We start from the raw sequence: 22786 nt of genomic DNA on the forward strand, positions 1-22786 counted from the left end.
TATGCATCGAAGCATACAGAAGGATCAAATTTATTCCTTTTTGCTTTCTCCTGTTATAAAGTCTATCATCATATAGCACTCTTACTAGAATAGCGCCTGTGTTATTTCCATTTTTAACTTTATGGCTCATGCAGAGACTTTCTTATTCTAATATTTAACAGATGTCACGGGGCAGAAGATCCCAGAAAAGATACTAATATTAGAAATTAGAGTATTTCATTATTATGGCAAATAATTTCACAGTCATCAACTATTTAGAAGCAATATGGTTGGTAAAATATGAACTGATCATAGAAAATTTTCTTTAAACCTTTATTAGGCTGTAAATGCAAATCAAACTATTCTAAAACAAACGATTATCTTAGTTAAAAACACTAGAGCAAAACCCATATGCTGACAGCATCAATGAGAAATTTCCAGCTATACCATGCATTCTTGGGATGACTGTTAACTACTGGGAAGGAAAGAAATTGTAGATCCCTATCTTAAATAATATAACAAGATACATTCCAAACAAGTCAGTAAATCAAATGGAAAGTAATCAAGAAGAAACTAAAGAAAATATAGGCAAATATATTTACTCTCAAGATGGGAAAGAACTTCTCAAATACAATATGAAAAGCAGACACCAAACAGGAATGACTAATAGCTGTGACTCCATATATGGGAAAATTCCATGAACAGTGGTAAAATGCGACAAAAACTTCAAAATACACCTGCAGTAAACACGATAGGTATTCAGGATCCATTTCTAATCAAGAGGGAAAAGTGACCATGCCATCAGAAAACCTAGCCAGGGACATAAGTGGAGGCGATGGCCATTCATTCAGCCTCTTTGTTGTGCTGGTACCCTCTGTGAGCTGTGGACTTGCCTAAATTTTGTATAAATCAATTTTAAATAAAGTAGGGAAATTTGAGAACTTATCAAAAACCACCATCCTGTGGACTTTTTTAAACATTTGCTAAACTTATCTGTATCATAATTATTTGCCCACAACTAACTTCCTTGTTATGCCATTAGAAGATGAGACAGTTAACGAAAGCCATACTCTCAGAAATATATGACACCACACATACACATGTGCAAAACTAGCGAGGCACAAGATCTCTTAAAACATTCGAAAGCAAAATAAATTATGTAGTATGACCTGAAAAGAGGATAATTAATGTCAATTTATGTTGAGACAAAACATAAAATGTACTAAAATACTAAGCATTATTTGTCAGAAAAAAATGAACCTGAATTAAAATCTATAATGTAACTCTCCAAAAATATCTTTGTTTAGCCAATGACAAAATATTTTCTGCTTGTTAAAAATAAAACAATTCAAATTCATCCACCCCCTCTATTTCAAGTCAGAAAAGAAAGCCTATTTACTGCAACGGCAGCTGTAGAAAGGAGTCGTGGCCAAGGTAGTATGAATTCTTTCAGTCCACAGAGATTTCCTAACCTTGGTCTTACTCCATCTAAATGGAGAAGGTTTCAAGTGGTTCTAGCTTCTGTCCTCTGAGCACTAAGTCCCTCCAGTCCACAAGGCAGCCAGACCCTCAGGATTCCTCACTGTGGCTTTTAGCCTTGGGAACAAAATCAGTGGTTGGAGTTGGCCGTCAAACTCAGATTAAGAGTATAAACTCTTTTAGAGTCTACTTTTCTGAGTGTCTTAGCAAGTGAAGGGTCATTTGAGTAGATGATTATTCAGGGTAAACAGTTTTTCTTTTTCTAGTTCTCAATCTTGTAAGATAAATTTCTGAAGTTTCTATATTAATCACCAGATCTGCCCGGAATAACCCATTCCCTTAACATAATATATGATGACATGCTTTCCATTTATGTATGATTTTATGCCCACCTTAAACTATTTGGCTTTAGCAATTACAATTTACTTTAATAATTCATACCTGGCCTTGGGGGACTTCATCCTTCTTGTCTCTGTCCATCATAGGAATAGGCTGTATTCCCAATTTCTTCATTTCATCACCCTAAGATGAATGGGGAGAAAATCATGCTTTCTCAAATTTCAAATTGCTATACTATTTTGATATTATTGAATTATTCCCTTTATTCATTAATTTTCTTCAAAACAAATAATGTTTGTGGTTGTTAACCCAAGAAAAGTACATCAAAATAAAGAAAAACTTAATGTATCATTATTTTGTGCTTTATCCTGATTTTCTCCACTACTGAATTACCAGAAACCCAGCCATCATTACTGGTTTCATTTTGCAGAAGTTAGTAAATAAATGTTATAATAAGAGGAGATACAGTAAACAGTGAGGAGAAATAACAATAACAAGATATGGAATAACCTCCAGGCCCTTCTCTCTTCCAAATGATCTTCCAAGTGCATGGAACTCAGTGAAGTTTGGCTTTCCAGAGGAATATTTAGAGAGGAAGATAAACAACACCAGTCAGCTAAAATGTGCTAGTAAAGACGCAGTACAACAAACTACACATATCATCTAATTTACAATTATAGGTAATAGTTACTAAAGATTAACTATGTTAGTTACTGAAGGTTCACTTACAGTTACAGGTAATAGTTACTAAAGATTCACTATGTTAGTTACTAAAGATTCACTTACAGTTACAGGTAATAGTTACTAAAAAGATTCACTATGTTAGTTACTAAAGATTCACTTACAGTTACAGGTAATAGTTACTAAAGATTCACTATGTTAGTTACTGAAGATTCACTTACAGTTACAGGTAATAGTTACTAAAGATTCACTATGATGCAGGCCCTGAGCTAAGTAATTTGTAAATATTATTTCATTTAATCCTTATGAAATATTCTAGGATATGCTGTTCCCATTTTAAAGATTTTAGAAATTATCTTGCTTTTTATTTATTTGTTAAAGGTAAAACTTGTACAATCTTCTGCCTTAAGATTTCCTAATATTTTTCCTAACTTCCCACTCTTCCCTCATAGTCTTTATTATTTTAGTAACGTTGGTCATGTTTTTAGAAATCAGAAGTACAGCCTAGAAACTTCCCAGACTTGCTAAAATAGGGTCTACAAACAAACTACTATCACCATAATTAGGTATTTTATGTACAGGACCAAAGCACTTGTCCTGACAAAGCAAAGCCACTTCAAGCATGGCTGCTGTTCCATTGTTACCACTTTAAATTTAAAATCAGTGGTCTCAAACCTCTTGCTTCTCTATCCAAAGTGAGTGAGACATACTAAGTCCCTTGCTCTCAAAGACTTGACAAGTCCAACAAGGAAACAGCTTTTTAAACAAACGATGATTTGAATATGTACTCGAAACAAAAATGCTAAAAAGGAAAAGAACCCAGTGCTACAGACCATGGCTCTAACAGAGGGCTGAGCCAATCTGAGGCTTTCACAGAATGCAGAGGGCAGGAGCATGCTCCAGGCAGAGACTGCAGGGAACAAAGACCTAAATGGCAGCTAGGGGCTGAGATGGGGAATATGCCTGCAGAGACAGTGGGCAGGGGGCCAGCCATGTGGGGCTCTCCACACGGAGGTCATGATTTTGGTCTGTATTACAACAAGAGGATCAGAAGCAGGGTACAGATGGAATCCGAATTATTATCATCCCTATCTCATAAACTGGCCTGAGGTTGAATACCAAGTGCCAAAGCGGAATTTTAATTTCAAGCAACCTGGCACCAAGGACCACATTATTAATTACTTTTGCACAAATTCTAAAAGGTAATGGCAAGGAATTCAGTTAGAAAGTTGCAGTACTCAAGGCATGAGTTGGTGATGACCTGAAGAGGGGAAAGATCGTGAGGATGGAGAGAAGAGACAGGACTTTATAGATACTGGGAACAACTGTCAGGACTTGGTGAATATATTCCTGCTTCTTCCTGTGGACTATTGAGGTTGGTGAAGGCTGCACCTAAGAGCATGCAGAGAGCTGAATCATTATCTGTGGACTGAATAACCAGTGAATAATATAAAGGAAAAACATCTCCATTACATATTGGTCACATTTTGGCATTAAATTCTCCAGTTTTTAATCCTGCACCTTCCTTTTACTTTAAGTTGTCATTTAATGACTGCACATTTTCTACATTTGTCTAGAATATAGAAATCATATTACAGTCTATAGTTATGCCTTTCTCATAGCAATCCTGTACCTACACAAAACGTGCATTTTTAGTATGAGATAAAAAGATATTTCACAAACAGTGCAAGGTTTTTGCTCCTGCTGTCATAGCTGCAGTGATGGCTTCATGAATTTCCTTTTCTTTTTTTGCAACGATCCTTACACGGGATTCATTTATGTTAAAATGGTGGCAACCACAGCTGCAGACTTCAGTCTAGGGAACGTATCAAGCAACTCAACTTTTTCTTGTCATGTCATGACTTTTCTCTGCTTCTTGGGAGCACTTCCAGCATCCTAGTGTAACTCTGTATAGGTGCTATGGTGTTACGGAGGACTTAGGTATTGCACTAAACACAATGAAAACTATGCAAGAACCACGAGAGATCACTTTTTACTGTGATACGCAATTTACTGGAGAGACGAATAGCTCAGAGACAATTAGCATCACAGAGCGTTTTAAACACAGCATTTTAAGTGGATACTTGTAACACCTGAGCTCACCGTAACAGCAAAAGAAGGTTGCTGCAAAATTATTACAGTACTGCCGTATGTACTACGGTTAACTTCACGCAGTTACAATTTAACACGGCATCTGTTTGTTTACATTTCTCTCCAGTCTATAAGTGTGTATATAAGTTTTGATAAATTTTAACTTATCATAGATTTTTGTGTATTTTATGGTAGTAAATGATAAAATTGACTAGTATCTACATATATTTTATGCACTTATGGCATACTTAAATTTTTTTATATTTCTAGGATATATTGTTCTGTATTTTTGTCATAAATCTCCAAAAAAATCTTTCAATATCTTTATTGAAAAATATCTACATATAAGTGGATCCACACAGTTCAAACCCATGTTGTTCAAGGGTCAACTGTGCATTGAAATCAATCTTCCTACTTGAGTCTGATGGTAACTAGGTTCTGACACATACACAATAAAATAAAGAAAAAGCTCATGCGAGACCACGCACATGCGATGTGTAAAGCATTCTGGAGAAATCATGCCGGGAGTATAATCAACTCAAGGTCTGTGATCCTCATACAGTAAACATACTTTGGCTTTATTATTATGAAATAATTCAACATGATAAACCTTTCCCACTAAACTTGTGGCTGAATGATTCGCTGTTTATGTTTTACATACATTCTTCTGTATGAATGAGATATACGATTGAATTATCAGCTGCTTTGTCCTCCAAATTTACTTTTATTTATTCAAACCAGAAGAGGTACTCAAAAGATTTACAGCTTTCTTCATAGAGTAATTTTTGAATATGCAAAGGCCTAGGTATTCGTGACTCATTTGGATGGGAGAATGATATTCTACTTACTTACATACAATTCCATCAGCAAATTGAGCAGTACAATGCACATCACTGATAAATTAGATAACTCAGTCAAGAAAAGGCGTTAATAAAAGTCATTTACGTGTTGTTTCAGGAGTATTATGAATGAATATTCCACACATTCTGCAGAACACATAATTTGCAGGTGAGCTATTGGTTATATTTACATATTCTCAATGTCTATGGTGCAAAACAATTATTCTCCTGAATTTTTAACTGCAGGTGGATATATCCTGTATTATGGGACCCTCTGAGTACTTTGTCCAGTGCCTGTCTAAAGTAGATGGCCAGTAATGTTTATTGAATGAATGAACAAAAGATCAGCTGTTAAGTAAGATAATTGTTATACTACTGTTCAGTAAGTTCCTAAACTCTTTCAGTTGAGCTCAGAGAATTAGACACACATGTAAGTAATATGTAAAAGAATGATCATTCTCTCTTTGTATCTGCATAAGTGCTAAATCCTTCAGTATGTGACTCACCACAGTTCTCTGAAATAACTATCAATATGAACAACTAAAGTATTCCTAGCAATTGATCCATATATTTTATTTCTCCTCACTATCTATGTCAATATAAGAATCAAGGACATACCTCAGCCCAGAATTCTGCATATATATCATTTGCCGTCAATTTTGTAACGGGCCACAGTTTTGTCACAGAACAAAGGTCACAGGCAGTCATCATCAAACCAATTACACGGTCTCTAGAACACAACAATATAAGACTGGTCAGCATAGCATTTGCACATTTATAGTAAGGACTAGAAAGACTTCTGTATTTCAGGAGTGAAGTTTAAGTATGTATTACTTCATTAAAGAGCACACAGAAGTGACAGCCAGGACAGTAAAATGGAATTAAAAATTAGTGTCATTTTCATCATAAGAACAAGAGTCACTTCTATCACAAGTCCCGTGAGGAGTGCATCATATGTTCCTGTTGCCTCAATGCTACTGAAGAAATCAAATACAATGTAGGCTTTGACTAGGCTGCCATCTAAATCCCCTGGTACACTTTTGTGGCTATGGATCAGGCTTTCATTTTCATTGAATTTTGGAAATTTAGAGTGGGAAGACGTCTTAAGAGAAAATCTACCCCAATCCTTTCATTTTATATTAGCGAAGTCTGAGGTGCACAGAAATGAAATGACTTTTCTAAAGGGACAGGAATTTGTGGCAAGGCCAGAGGAGGAGGTAGCTGTGCAACCTGGTTCCTCACTCTCCCCGTGCAAGTGTGTGAGCTGGATGCAGCCTCCAAACACTGTGCTTCTCATTAGCAGATATTTTTTTTCAACACCAGCCTTTCAACCAAAATGACTTTTCCCTTTTCAGCTGCTTGCATTCATAACTATGTGCTCCATGTCTGACTTTATTTTCTAAATATGGCTTGGTTTAATCTTTCCTCTTGAAGAAAAATAATAACTTTAAAAAAAATCAAAGACATATCCCCTACAATTTGAATAGATTTGGTCTTGTGATATGTGGCTACCCTAAGTGAAGTCTCTACTTAACAGAATAATTAAGTGGTAGTAATTAAGAGAGTTTAATGTACAACTTTAGCTTTTGTAAAGCAAATTATATAATTTTAAAAGACAAATTATCAACAAGGATATAAAAGTGTGTAATGAGTGAGACGATGCTCTTACTTCTAGCTCCTATCTCAATTCGAATGAGTTTAAGCAATCCCCTGCTGTTAACCACCGCCTTACCTCTTCTAGGTCCACATTCTCCAACTGCGGGCACAGTCCTGCCCTAGCTCCCGAGCCTGTCTTGACCCAGGCAGACAGCACATTAGGAGCATCCATCTGTCAATCTGGCAGAGACTCTGCTCTAGTAGTGCTCTTAGCACATCTTAGCTCAAGCTAAGATGTTTGGATACCTGGAATACCCTGATTCTTATGATACCATCGATCACAGAGTTCTTTATTTCCCGTCAGCTCGCTTCCTTTAGCCCATTTAAGGAATCATCAGTTTTACTACCTTCCTTTTTGTAAGGGCACATTTCAAGAGGGTGTCAGGTCTCTTACAGGTTAGACTAAATCACTTTACAAACATTGGTTAGATTTATGCATACCCTTCCTGTAACCCCAAACAGATGCTATGTGAAGATCCAAATCCCTTACAAGTGGTCAGGGAAACTATAAGATTTTCTTAATGAGGTCGTTTCTAAGAACTTTGTGTCTTGAAGAATATTTATTTTTGGATTTGAACTTCTAAAGTAATGAATATATGACCTTTTTTTTCAACAGGTAAATTCATTTAAACACAAATCGAATGTGAAAAACTACCATTTACAAATATTTCATATGTTAAAATAATTCAATCTTATTAATTTATATTCACCAAAATAACGTATATCATGGTGAAATAATCTAATAAAGTTTATCTCAAAAAACTTTCATAAATCTGTAAAACAAAAGAAGTGTCAATAGAATTGGGCATTATAAAACACATGAAAGCAATTTTCTTGCTGGAAATTATTCCCAACATAAAGTTGCCAATATAAGGACTGAAAGGATTATAAAACAGTTATTTAGATTTCAGTGTCAAAATTACTTAGACAAAGCACAAAAAATAAAACAGATTAGAAATTTGGCATCAAATGTCTTTAATAAATGTAATTACTCATTTTTTACTCCCAATTCCAAACCAGTTAGATGGCCATGGCTATACAGAAATATTAATTGGGATCAACATTTTATTTCTATCCATGAATGGAATGTAGAACTGACTGCTAACTGAGGTAGATCCTTAACTCCAAATGTGCTTTAATAACCAATTGTGAAAGGATCATGTTCATGCTAAGCCTACTCTTGGTTTGAGATCATATAACCTAGTCACTAAAAACAATTAAGGAGGAGCCCAACACAATGCCTATGATAAAACGATTCTTAGTCACATAATTTCAGAAGGTTTAACTACATTCATTTATCCTCAAAAGTTGTGAATGCCTGCATGTATCAGGCAGTTATAGCAAAGAACCAAATAGACCCTTTTCTCAGAGTAATAATGTTCTAATAGGGCAAGGCAGACAGTCAACAGGTCAAAACTTTCATGAAGCAAGTGCTGGGTAAAAATCAATAAATCAATAAATCAAAAAAGAGGCTACCACGTGAAGATCTGGGAGGAAGGTCCAGCAGAGAGGAGTGCACGTGAAGTCCTAATGTGGAAACAAGCAAGGCAGGTTTGAGGAACAAAAAGAAATGCCATTATGGCTGCGACACAGTGAATGAAGTGAAACACGGAACGTAGTTAAGTTTGGAGAAACAGGCTGGAGACAAGATAGGAGTTTAACTTTTATTCCAAGTTTGATGGTAAAATCTTGGTGTCTTTTCCCAGAAGAGTGGCCTGATACAGGTATTAAAGAGGATCACTCAGGTCTGCTGGGTGGAGATGACTCATAGACCTGTGAAGGGGCAAGGGCAGGTTCGGAGTGATCACTTAGGAGAACACTACAGTAGTTCAGATGAGAGGTGAGGGCAGCTTGAAGTATGGTGACAGTAGTGGGACAGGGGGAGTAGGAGGATTCTAGACATTAGAGGTAGAGCCGAATGCAAATTATTAACACCCATAAGAGTTATAAAGACTAGGCATCTCTCTCTCCCATCTTCGTTTCCTTTTCCCTCCTTTCTCCCCGACTGCCATGTATTAATTATCCCAGATCAAGTGGAGCAGATAAAGAGCACAGGCTCTATCACAGGGGTGCAGATATTCCAACCTCAAAGAGGCGGGCACCTCTCCCCAGCGTGCATGTTTGCCTGCTAAGTGCCATCCTATTTCAAGATTTTCTTCCCATATCAGAAGATCATGGAATCACAGAACTTTACCAAAGGAAGGCAAAATAGACCACACAGCCTGCAGTAGTACTTCAGATGAGTTACTGATGGGCAAGAAGGAAGCCCAGCCCTCCCACACTGCCCACAATCCCACGCCACACACTCTGTAAACCTGGCCAGCCAAGGATATACTATTTTGTTGGAAAAGAAGAAACACCCATTCTCTAATTTTATAATGATTATTTGAAATTTCTTTTGAATTTCTGTATTCAAAAGTATACTGATGTATAAGCAAAGACCAGAATTCTGTTATGAGGTAGTCTTAATTATAACTGTGAGAGTGGTTAAGTGTTATCAAGCAGTTAACTAAAAAGCAAACATGTGGGGGATGTACAGTGGATGTTTTGTTTAGAAGCTGTCATCTAGCCTCATTTTAATTATTTTACTTTAAAATAAAGTAACACATAGAATTTGAAAAGAAACTAGGTTCAATTCTTTTTTTCTCTAAATTATCACCTTAATGCTTTTTTTTTTTATCTTGCTTTTAAACTCATTTTCAAGGGGTTTTAAATCATTGGGTTGAGTAATTTAAATCATATCTGTAATAACTACTATACTTTCATCAAAATGTGACCTATTTTGACTAATTTAGTAAACATTAAACGAGCCTAAGGATAATACAGTTTTTCTAAAAGTATTATTTGAACAGCTGCATACTCAAAATCATAGAAAATATTTTAAAATCTTACTGTTTCCAATAACATAAATCACTTTCATATAAGTATAAACATGATATAGTAATTAGCTCACTAAAATATACTTTAAGTTCTAAAATCTTAAGTTAATAAAACCCTAAATGTTGCTTCTTTTAAAAATACATTTTTTCCATTATAGAAATATGTTGCTTCTTTTAAAAATACATTTTTCTCCATTACACAGAGAAAAAGAAATTATAAACGAATGGAAAATGAATCTTAGGTAAATGACTACCACAGAGGGAACTGCTGTTATTAAAGTTAATACCAGAGTATTATTCCTAGAGTTAACAACCTTTACATGGTCTCACAGAGTACCATACATAACTTTAAACCAAATGGGAACATTAGTGATCTTGCTTTATAATTTCAGTTCCCCACATTTCAGGTTCTTTAGTTGAGACATCAAACATTCCTGGCAGAGGGAGGCCTTTATGCACTTACAGTCCTACAGCAGGTAAAGGCAGCAGCCGCTGCCACATTTGGGAAATGCTAAAGAAACTACATTATGGTATATATATATATATGAAAAACAGATCACACATCACATAGACACATTTGTTGTTCTTCAAAGCACACAGCAATAGCTATGTAAAAATATAGAACTTTTCAAGTTCTATTTCTGAATTATTTGAAGAATTAACAAAGAATTGTTTAAGTGTTTAATACTGTACCCTTTCTTTGACGTGCACGTAGCTGTACCCTTTCTTTGACATGCATGTACATCTAAATTAAGAAAAGACTTCAAGGGAAGTGGAGAAAAGGGATTGCTTTTGAAGGGTACAAATATTATCTGAGACTAAGAGAATAAACATTTTCATTTTAGAAAGATAACAAAAATAAGAGAAATTATGATTTTTAAGCTGCCATTTCAAATTATGAAATTAGTTTATCTTTACAATTTGTGTTTACGAAAGGCAGTTCCTGCATGAAATACATGAAAGTAAAAATTTTAAAAACTACCAACAACTTCCATATTTGTCATCTTAATACTTAAAAGGATACTTTTATCTGATATCATAGCTTAAAACGCACCATGGTCTTTTCTGAATTTGCTGAAATGGTTCTTAGTCAAGACTATACCTGGTTCTATTTAGCCATAATGAGACCATGCTTGCTAATTTCAACAAAAAACAATAATTCTACTTTTGCCTACCCTTGGCTTGAGTTCAGAGCTGGTTTCCAGACATGACATTTGTTTTTAGTTGTAGTCAGGAAAAGTGCTTTGAAGGGAAATTTCAGTGCAGAAATCAAGCAGTTCACAGATGATTGGTGGCCCTGCATTACGTTTCCTCTCTCTCTCTTTTCTGTTCCTAGTAAATCCTTTCATAAGCTAGAATTAAACTGTCTGATATAGTTGTCCCCCACCCAAATCTCATCTTGAATTGTAGTTCCCATAATCTCCACATGTTGTGGGAGAGATGAGGTGGAGATAACTGAATCATACGGGCAGTTTCCCCCTTCCTGTTTTGTGATAGGGATTTCGTTTTCACAGGAGCTGATGGTTTTATAAGGGGCTTCCCCCTTTGCTGGGCACTCATTTTTCTCTCTCCTGCTGCCACGCGAAGAAGGATGTGTTAGCTTCCCCTTCTGCCATAACTGTAAGTCTCCTGAGGCCTCCCCAGACATGAAGAACTGTGAGTCAATTAAACCTCTTTCCTTTATAAATTACCCAGTCTTGGGTATTTCTTCACAGCAGCATGAGAATAGACTAATACAGTAAATTGATACTGCAGAGAGTTGGGTGCTGCTATAAAGATACATGAAACTGTGGAAGCGACTTTGGAACTGAGTAACAGGCAGACGTAAGAAGAGTTTGGATGACTCAGAAGGCAGGAAAATATGGGAAAGTTTGGAATTTCCTAGAGACTTGGACAACTCAGAAGACAGGAAGAAGTGGGAAGGTTTGAAACTTCCTAGAGACTTGTTGAATGGCTTTGACCAAAATGCTGACAGTGATAAGGACAGTGAAGTCCAGGCTGGTCCAGGTGGTCTCAGATGTAGATGAGGAACTTGTTGGGAACTGGAATAAAGGTCACTCTTGCTATGCAAAGAGACTGGTGGCATGTTGCCCCTGCCCTAGGGAACTGTGGAACTTTGAACTTGAGAGAGATGATTGAGGGTATCTGGTGGAAGAAATTTCTAAGTGGCAAAGCACTCATGGGAAAGCAGAGCATAAAAGTTTGAAAAATGTGCAGCCTGATGATGTGGTAGAAAAGAAAAACCAATTTTCTGGGGAGAAATTCAAGCCAGCGGCAGAAATTTGCTTAAGTAACAAAGAACTGAGTGTTAATCACCAAGACAATGGGGATGTCTCCAGGGCATGTAAAAGACCTTCATGGCAGCTCCTCCCATCACAAGCCCGGAGGCCCAAGGGGGAGAAATGGTTTCGTGGGCCCCCCTGCTCTATGCAGCCTTGGGACATGGTGCCCTGTGTACCAGCTGCTTCAACTCCAGTGGTGACTAAAAGGGGCCAATGTACGGCTCAGGCTGTTGTTTTACTGGGTGCAAGCCCCAAGCCTTGGTGGCTTACATGTGGTGTTGGGCCTGAGGGTACAGAGAAGTCAAGAACTGAGGTTTGGAAACTTCCACCTAGATTTCAGAGGATGTATGGAAAAGCCTGGATGTCCAGGCAGAAGTTTGCTGCAGGGCCAGAGCCCTCATGGAGAACCCTGCTAGGGCAGTGTGAAAGGGAAATGTGGAGTCAGAGCACCCACACAGAGTTCCCATTGGGGCAGTGCCTTGTGGAGCTGTGAGAAGAGGGCCATTATCCTCCAGATTCCAGAATGGTAGATCCACCTACAGCTTGCATCGTGCACCTGGAAAAGCTGCAGACACTCAATGCCAGCCCATGCAAGCAGCCGGGAGGGTAACTGTATCCTGTAGAGCCACAGGGGCAGAGCTTCCGAAGGCCGTGGGAGCCCACCTCTTGCATCAGCATGACCTGGATGTGAGACATGGAGTTGAAGTATATCATTTTGGAACTTTAAGGTTTAATGGCTGTCCTACTGGATTTTGGATTTGTATGGGGCATGTAACCCCTTTGTTTTGGCCAATTTCTCCCATTTGGAATGGCTATCTTTACCCAATGCCTGTACCTCCATTGTATCTAGGAAGTAACTAACTTGCTTCTGATTTTATAGGCTCATAGGTGGAAGGGACTTGTATCAGATGAGACTTTGGACTTGAACTTCTGAGTTAACACTGGAATTGGTTAAGAATTTGAGGGACTGTTGGAAGAAGAGGATTGTGTTTTGAATTGTGAGGACATGAGATCTGGAAGGGGCCAGGGGCAGAATGATATGGTTTGGCTGTGTCCCCACCCAAATCCCATCTTGAATTGCAGTTCCCCTAACCCTCACTTGTCATGGGAGGGTCCAGGTGGAGATAATTGAAACATGGGGGCAGTTTCCCCAATCCTCTTCTCATGATAGTGAGTTAGTTCTCACAAGAGCTGATGGTTTTGTAAGGGGCTTCCCTCTTTGCTGGGCACTCATTCATCTCCCTCCTACTGCCATGTGAAGAAGGACGTGTTTGCTTCCCCTTCCATCATGATTGTAAGTTTTCTGAGGTCTCCCTAGCCATGCTAAACTGTGAGTAAATTAAACCTCTTTTATTTATAAATTACTCAGTCTTGGCTATGTCTTTATTAGCAGCATGAGAACGGACTAATACACTGTCTAATAATCGATTTCTAGGATCCCAAATTCACTTGTCAGTCTTTGCCATTTATAAAGTTAAAAAAAATTTATTATTAAGTGTAAGGTATTCGTGAAGTCTGCACTGTATGTCTTATGTAAACAAATTATTCATCTGCATTTGAAACACACATGACAATGACTTTCATACACAATTGGGCTTTGGTTGTTTCATTTTTAAAATAAAATATCATAAAAAATACCTAGTGTCTTTAATCACAGTTGTGGTCACAATGTCAATATGAGTAAATGACATAATAGCTAATGACATCATAGTAAATGTGAGGGGTAGGTGGTAAGGGCCACTGGTAAGGACAAAAGGTGGGAAGCAAGTGTCAGAAGATTAGGACTTCCAGCAAAAGTCAAGATAATGTAACTCCAGAATGAATGAAACAAAGAATGAATTTTTTTAAAAAAAATTACCAGGACAAAAAATGCCAACAATCAAAGATATACATGAGTATATGACCACATGATACAACCTATAATTTAAATTACTTGCTATTTTGGATTATTTGTTTACTTGAGAAATATTTGCTGAACACCTACTATGTGCTAGACACTGTCATAGTTATCCATACCTCTGGGCCTTACCACTACACAAAAGCCCAGAATGTGACTCCTTCCATTACATGACATTCCATCATTGCAACAAGGATGGTATGCCACATAATTTATGTTCAAGCCAATACAGTTTTGAGAGTAAAAGCCAGCACTGCTATGAATTATTTTAGCTCAACATGTGTTAGCTGAGATTGATCGAGGCAAACTGTGGAGCATGGTCACTCTAATTTTAACACAAAATATCCATAAAATAAATAATGAAAATATAACATTTGAGAATTTTTTTTGAGACTGAGTCTCACTCTGATGCCCAGACTGGAGTGCAGTGGTGCAATCTCAGCTTACTGCAACCTCTGCCTCCCAGGTTCAAGCAATTCTCCTACCTCAGCCTCCCAAGTAGCTGGAATTATAGGTGCCTGCCACCACTCCCAGTTAATTTTTGTATTTTTAGTAGAGATGGGGTTTCACCATGTTAGCCAGGCTGGTCTCGAACTCCTGACCTCAAGTCATCCGCCCACCTTGGCCTCCCAAAGTGCTGGGATTACAGGCATGAGCCACTGCACCCAGACAATTTGAGAATTATTCTAAAAATATTAACTTTAAGTATTAATTTTTCCACTAAACGAAAATGCATTTATAAGTTGCACCTTTCTATCTACTTATGGTACAGAAATACATTGATTCTTAATACAAATAAGGATGCCTGGCTCTATACATTAGGCAACTTGAGTTCTCCGGCCAAGTCTGCCATTTATTTCTTCAAATGAAATAAACACTCCTTCTGTGTTTTAGTATTAATTCTGGATAGAAAGAGGCCACTGACTGTCATCCATCAACTACCCAAGATAGTAATTATAATTGACATCTCCAAAAAAGATCACCTAAGAAATATTACCATATATTAGCTATAAAGTTTCAAACAATATCAGATAAATTGATCCACTGAAAGTATAAAACCAATGAAACTAAGTTGGATATTTACCAAGCTAATAAACAACAAGCATTTTAAAAGTTATAGTTCCATTTTAAACAAATGGTGCCAGAACAACTGGACATCTGCATGAAAAAAAAAAAAAAAACACAATGCATCTAGACAGAGACCTTAGAACCTTTAGAAAACTTAATTCAAAATGGATCACAACCTTAAATATAAAACACAAAACTGTAACATATATATATAACATAGAAGAAAAATCTAGTTCATCCAGAATTTGGTGATGACTTTAAAATACAACACAAAGGCATGATTCATGAAAGAATAAGCTAGACTTCATTAAAAATTAAAAATTTATGCCCTGCAAAAGATACTGTCAAAAGAGTAAAAAGGCAAGCCACAGACTGAGAGAAAACATTGGCAAAAGGCATATCTGATCAAAGACTGTTACCACAGATATACAAAGAACCCTCAAAATTCAACAATAAGAAAACACCCAAATATAAAAATAGGGCTAAAGACATGAACTGACACCTCACTAAAATATATATATAAGGATGGCAAATAAGTATGTGAAAAGATGGTCCACATCATATGTCATCATAAATATGCAGATTAAGACAATGAGATAACACTACACATCTATTAGAAAGGCCAAGATCCAGAAAACTGACAATGCCCAATGCTGGATATGGAGCAAGAGGAATTCTCATTCATTGCTGGTGGGAATGCAAAAAGGTACAGCCATTGTGGAAAAGAGTCTGGTATATTTCATACAGAATTATGAAATAATTCATAATTATTCATAATTATTTCATACAGTATGTCATAAGACATACTCTTATAATATGACCCAGTAATTATGCTCCTTAATATTTACCCAGAGGAGTTGGAAATTTATGTTTACACAAAAACCTGCACATGGATGTATAGGCAGCTTTACGAATAGTTGTCAAAACTTGGAAACAACAGTGGTGTCCTTCAGTAGATGAATGGGTAAATAAATGATGGTACATCCACACAATGCAATATTATTCAATGCTGAAAAGAAATGAGCTATCAAGCCATGAAAAGACATGGAAGAAACTTAAATGCATATTACTTTGTGGAAAAAGCCAATTTGAAAGTCAACTACTCTATGATTCCAACTATATGACATTCTGGAAAAGGCAATGGTATGAGGACTGTAAAAGGATCAGGGATTGCCAGGAGTTGCGGAGAGTGAGGAATGAATAGGCTGAGCACGAGGGATTTTTAAGGCAGTGGAATTCCTCCATATGATACTAAAATGGTGGATACATTTGTCCAAACCCATAGAAGGTACATCATTAAGCCTGCATCCTAATGTAAACTACAGACTTTAGGTGATAATGATGATTTAATGTTGGTTCATTAATTGTAATAAATGTACTATTCTGGTGCAGGATACCAACAGTGGGGGAAGTTGTCCATGTGTGGGGACCAGGATATAGAGGAACTCTGTACTTTCTACCCAATCTTTCTGTGAATCTAAAATTGCTTTAAGAAATAAAATTGGTTAATGTAAAAAAGAATTACAGTTTCAAATAAGATGGAAAATTGGTAGGCTAAGATAAATGCCCACATCAGAAATAACAGCTAAGTTCCAAAAGAAAAGATGAATTGGTAGTAAAGGCATGATGCCACATTGATAAGGAAAGGTAAATTGTATAGTAAAGAAAAGCAGTCTGGAAGTGTATTTCTGACTTAAGACCGTAACTTAACAGAGAAAAAAATAATTTTGGAGAAGTATCCTTTTTGAATAGTATGGAGAAAACTCATCAGCCATCCTGAATAAAGAACAGCCAGCAGTGGAGGCAAATGTCCATTGGATAACCACATTAGTCCTAAGGCCAACGACATCAGCTAAGAGCATACTTAATCTTGTTTCTTTTGAACATGAATTGTCCAAACAAGAAAATAAGGAGTTAAGATATAAAAGCCACTCCGAGCTGGAGATGGTATCTTCACATCGGCACAGATGGGAATTCAGTTATTTGAATAATTCAAATCAGTTGTTCAACTGAGTTACTGAATTCCAATTGAGTTATTTCTACAACTGAGGTAAAGTGTCCATCTGCAGACTTCAGATGGGAGAAACAAGTGTAAAGATATAGATGGTGCCACCTAGGGAACATGGGAAGCAAACCCAAATCTTTGAAAAGGACAGGTGGAGGAGTCCACATCCTCGTTACAGGGGAAATGATGTCTGTGTTAACTCGAGTGTTATAAGGAACTCTAGAAAATGGTGAGGAGAAGAGAAAGGTTTCCAATAGCCATGAGGGCATTTCTACGCCGGTGGTAAAAGCCTTCCAGTGACCAAATTCTACACAGTCCATCTCATAAGACAGCAAAGAATGGCTTGTGTTAGGCAATTCCTTACATAATTAGCCATCACAGCAATGTAAATGTGTGAATTTTGAACTCATTATTAATTCTTAAGTAGATTATAACTTTACTCATTATAATGTAGAATTCTGTGGATCGCTTCTATGAGCTTATCAATTCCTAATCACCTCACAGTGAGATAAGATCTCACTTGGTGAATTAAGGATCATTCCATATTAATCTTTTAATGATTTCCTTTAAAGTGATACTGAGGTAATCGACATCTTAAGAACAAAATACTTCAAACAAAATGCTTTGTATTTTACAAAATGCAGATTTATAGATCATACATTATTTTTTATACTTTAGGTTATGTTACATAGAATGAAATGCATAAATTTGAAGGATATTAGTGAGCATGAAAATATATGCAGTCTGTAATGACCACACCAATGATGACAAGTAATGTTTTTATCACCCAGAAACCTCGTTTTCTAGTCAATGTCCCTCATCGAACCCCAGCAGCTGCCAGTTTAAATTCCAGCACAATCACCAACATTATTGTTTTGCCTGTTGTAGAACTGCATTACAATGGTATCATATAGTAGTATGTAACCATTTTGCTCAAACTAACATTTGTGTGATTCAACCATGTTGTCTCATGATTCAGAGTTCGTAACTTTAAAAATTGCTGAATAGTACAGTATTCCATTGTTTAAATGTCCAAAGTTGTGTATCTAGCCCCTGTTGCTGGACATTTAGGTTGCCACCAGGTGGGATATACTAAGAGTAATGTTGCTATGAACGTGTGTCCTAGTCTGTGTGTGAAAGTACACTTTCATTCCTCTTGGATAAAAATACCTGAGAGTGAACTGCTAGAACACAGTATAAGAACATGTTCAGCTTTATTAAAACAAAACAAAACAAAACAAAAACAAAACCATTAAGGTGTTTTCTAAAGCAGCTGTACAAATTCTATACTCTTACCAGCAATATATGAGTATTTCAGCTGCTTGACATCCTTGCTGTATTAGTCCATTTTCACACCGCTATAAAGAACTACCTGAGACTGGGTAATTTATAAAGAAAAGAGGTTTAATTGACTCACAGTTCCACATGGCTGGGGAGGCCTCAGCAAACTTAACAATCATGGCGAAGGTGAAAGGGAAGCAAGTATTATATGGCTGCAGGAGAGAGAGAGCAAGCAAAGTGGGAGGTGCCACACACTTTCAAACAACCAGATCTGGGTGAGAATTCATTCACTATCATGAGAATGGCAAAGGGAAAATCCGCCCCCATGACTCAATCACCTCTCACCAGGCCCCTCCCTGGTGATTACAATCCGAGATGAGATTTAGGTGGGGACACAGCCAAACAATATCACTTGCCAACAATTGATAATGTTGGTCTTTGTAATTTTGGCCATTCTAGTGGGTGCATAATGGTACATACACCACCCTGGTTTTACCTTATGATTGGAGATGTTGAGAAAATTCCATGTGTTTATTGGCTTTAAATTCTGTAAAAATCTTTCATATAATTTTTTTCTTGGGTTGTTTAATTATTGACTTTACAAAGTTATATTATACCTTTGTCAAACATAAATACTGAGAATATTTTCTCACATTATGTGGCTTGTCTTTTCATTTCCTTAAAGGTACCTTTTAAGGATCTTGTTTTTTAGCATGATGAAGTCTCATCTGTCATTTATTTGTTTAAAGGTTCATCCATTTTTGTGCCTACCCTAAGGTCATGAAGATTTTCTCTCATGTTTTGTTTTAGAAATATTATAATTTTAATTCTTATATTTAGGTCTCTCATCCAACTAAAACTGGTAAAGAACCATTTGCAGAAAAGACAGTTGTTCATATACAAAAAAATATAATTGATTTTTTAAAAAAATGTTGACCACATAGGCTGTAAACTGCTGAATTCGCTTATTAATTCCAGTATATTTTTTGGAGGTGACTTAGGTGTTTTTCAGTAGATGGCATGTAATTTAAAAATAAAGTCAGATTTACTTTTTTCTTTCAAATCCTTATGCCTTTCATTTCTATTTCTTTCTATAATTCACTGGCTAGGACCTCCAGTTCAGAGTACTACAGAACTAGACAGAGGGGGTATTACTTAATATATGAACTATCATCACGGGGGCTATGTGTTCATATACTTTTTACGATATTAAAGAAGTTCCATTGTATTCCTAGTTTTCTGAGATTTTTGGCCCTCATAAATGGAGGTGTAATTTTGTCAGATGCTTTTTCTACATCTATTGTAATAATCATATGATGTCTCTTCTTTATTCTGTTGTGGTGAATTTTGCAAATGTTAAGCCAGTTTCCTAATCCTGCAATAAAATTCTTGTTATGACATATGATCTTGTTATATGTGATTGAACATGTTATAGTTTGTTATGAATTTTACGGTTATACTTTTACAGTTATATATGGTCATGAGTTTTATAGTTAGATCCAAAGGGAATACTGAACTTGAATTTACTGTTTTTGTGATGTTTTTGACAGACTTTGGAAATCAGGATTATTTAGCCTTCATAAAATAAGGTAGGAAATGGTTCTTGTCCTTCTTTTGGAAAGCCTGGTCCTGAGGGATGGGTGGTTTGTTTGTTTGTTTGTTTGTTTTAAGATTAGATTTCTTCAATGAAATATTCAGAGTTCTTTTTGGTTCAAGTATAGTAAGCTGTATTTCTCAAAAAATTTATCCAGTTCATCTAAGTTTCAAATTTATTAGCATATTCTTTATAATACTCTCTTATTATCCCTTTAATGTAATCTAAGTGCTATCCCCTCTTTCACTGTCAACATTGGCAATTGGTGTTAATATTTTCTTTTTTTTCCTTAATTAGTCAGAATTGTATCCATTTTAATAGTCTTTTCAAAGAACTACTGGCATTTTGAATCTTCCTTCTGTTGCTTGCTTTATGTTTTATTGCTCTCTTATCCAGATTACTTACTTCCCACAAGTTAGGCTTTAATTTACTCTCTTTTTTTTTCTAGCTGCTTAAGGATTTAAATCACTGATGAACATACACATTGAAAGTTATACATTTCCCTCTCAGCACTGTTTTAGCTGCATCCTACAGATTTTGATATAGTTTGTTTTCACTGTCATTCTGGTTGAGGTATTCTCGGACTTCCCATGGAGTGTCTCTTTTGACTCATGGGTTATTTAGAAGTATACTGTTTACTTTCCAAATGGTTGGGGTTTTCCAGATAGCTTATCATTATTTTTAATTTAATTCCTCTGTGGTAAAATAATACTCCTACGACTTCAATCTTTTGAAATTTATTGACAAATTAGGTCACAATAGTGTCGTTTAGATCTCTGTTAGCCTTAGCGAACTTTTACATAGTTCTTCTGTAAGTTACTTAAGGAGGGATATAAAACTCTCCAACTAGGATTTTGGATTTGTTTACTTTTTAGTTCTCTGTTTTTTTTTTTTTTTCGTTTGTTTTTGAAGCTTTGTTATTAGGTGCATGTACATTCTGCATTTATTATGTCTTTTGTACATTGACCATTTCAGAGTAAACTTGACCTCTTTATATCTGGCAATGTTTCCTATCTTAAAGATTATTTTGTACAATTTTAATATAGGTACACCAGTTTTTTTTTTTAATGCTGTTGCCATGGTATATCTTTATCATTTGCTTTCAACAAATCTTTCTACTTAAAGTGCATACGTCATAGACAACATGGAACTCGGTCTTGCTATTTAGCTGGTCTGATCATTTCTGGCTAATTCAGATATTCAGTCTATGTATATTTAATTTAATTGTTGGTTTTATTAGGTTCAAATGTACCATCTTGGGATTTGTTTTCTATTTGTTGAATCTGTTTTTGCTCCTCTTGTCCTGCTTCCCTGTGGTTTTATCAAATGTACTTTTACTATTCAATATTTTTATCTACTTTTAAAAGCTATACAGTTTCGGTAGATAAATATGCATATTATAATCTCTAGGGAAACTGTAAAAAGAGCAAATCTCTTTTTTTTACTCTTTTTACAGTTTCCCTGGGGATTATAATATGCATACTTATCTACTGAAAATTAATGTTCTTCCACTTAACACTTCACTCTACCCTTCACAAATGTAAGAAACTTATAACTATAGAATATATAGAACTATAATTCTACATAGTCTCATCCTTTGTGCTGTTTTCATATTTAATCACTACATATGATACAAACCCTATCTTACCCTAGTATTATTTTTGCTTGAACCACTCGTTCATTTTTTAGAAAAATAGAAGAAAAAGTATTCTGTTAATATGTTCTATTTACCTACATATTTGCTACTTTACCTTCCTACAGACTGAGTTTTCATCTGGTAATTCATCACTCTGAGGTTTCTCCTTTAGTATGTCATGTTATTCCTGTCTGCTGACAACATATTCTTCCAGCTTTTATTTATCACAAAAATGTCCTTATTTCAGCCTCCTTTTTTGAAGAATGTTTCTAATGGACATAGGATTTGGAACAGACAGTGCTTTGAATACGTCCATGTTTTTGCTCTCCATGATTTCTGGCAAGAAACATGCATCATGTGTAGTATTTTACCCTGTTTGTTACGTGTTGTTTCTCCCTGGTACTTTATTATTCTCAAATTTCTTTTGGGCTCAATTTTATAATTTTTACTTCTCTGCTAAAATTCTGCATTTTTTCACTCCTTAAAATCAATTTTTGTTTAACACCTTGAACATATTTAGAGTCATTGATTTCCAGTCCTTCCCTGCTAATTCCACAATCTAAGTCATCTTGGGCTCTGTTTCTCCTGACTGCTTATGTCTTCTTGATTGTGGGTCCTATTTTCCTGCTTCTTTATATTTGTAGTAAAGGGCCAGATAGTAAATACTTCAATTTTGGTGGGCTATATGTAACATCTGTCACATATCTTTTTTTTCTGTTCTTTTTTGTTTACCAGTGCATTACAAATGTAAACTCATCCCAGTTTGTGGGCTGTGCACACAGACAGGGCACACCAGATGTGGTCTGAGGCTTTAGAGTGCCAACCCCTACTTCTGACAGTCCATTGTGAGAAATCTGGGTCATGATGTCTCCCTTTTGAGTTTATTTCTGCCAGGCTGTTACTTCACTAGTGGATCTCCCCAATCCTGTGGAAGTTTGAGTTTAAGCTTTGATTAGGAGAATCAAGTATTGTCTTTGTTCCACAGTGTGGTCCATACCCACGATATGGCTTTGCTGATACTCTATCCTGTGGTGTGGACAAGCTCTCTCTACTCTAGATGAGCTGAAAGTCTGTTTCCAA

The 22786-nt window shown here is 36.2% G+C and overlaps 1 protein-coding gene across 9 annotated transcripts in view; it reads right to left on the bottom strand.

The window, feature by feature from the left end:
• The window catches only part of PDE10A (phosphodiesterase 10A), a 666160-nt gene that overhangs the window by 10146 nt on the left and 633228 nt on the right, over positions 1-22786 (bottom strand). For all 9 annotated transcript variants that reach the window (XM_055114307.2, XM_055114308.2, XM_003820230.6 and 6 more), the window contains 2 exons: positions 6027-6138; positions 1900-1980 (listed from right to left, as the gene is read on the bottom strand). In XM_055114307.2, the coding sequence (XP_054970282.1) occupies positions 1900-1980; positions 6027-6138 (193 nt within the window). The remainder of the gene's footprint in view (positions 1-1899; positions 1981-6026; positions 6139-22786) is intronic.

Source organism: Pan paniscus, chromosome 5 (genome assembly GCF_029289425.2).
Source record: "Pan paniscus chromosome 5, NHGRI_mPanPan1-v2.0_pri, whole genome shotgun sequence".
Taxonomy (NCBI): domain Eukaryota; kingdom Metazoa; phylum Chordata; class Mammalia; order Primates; family Hominidae; genus Pan; species Pan paniscus.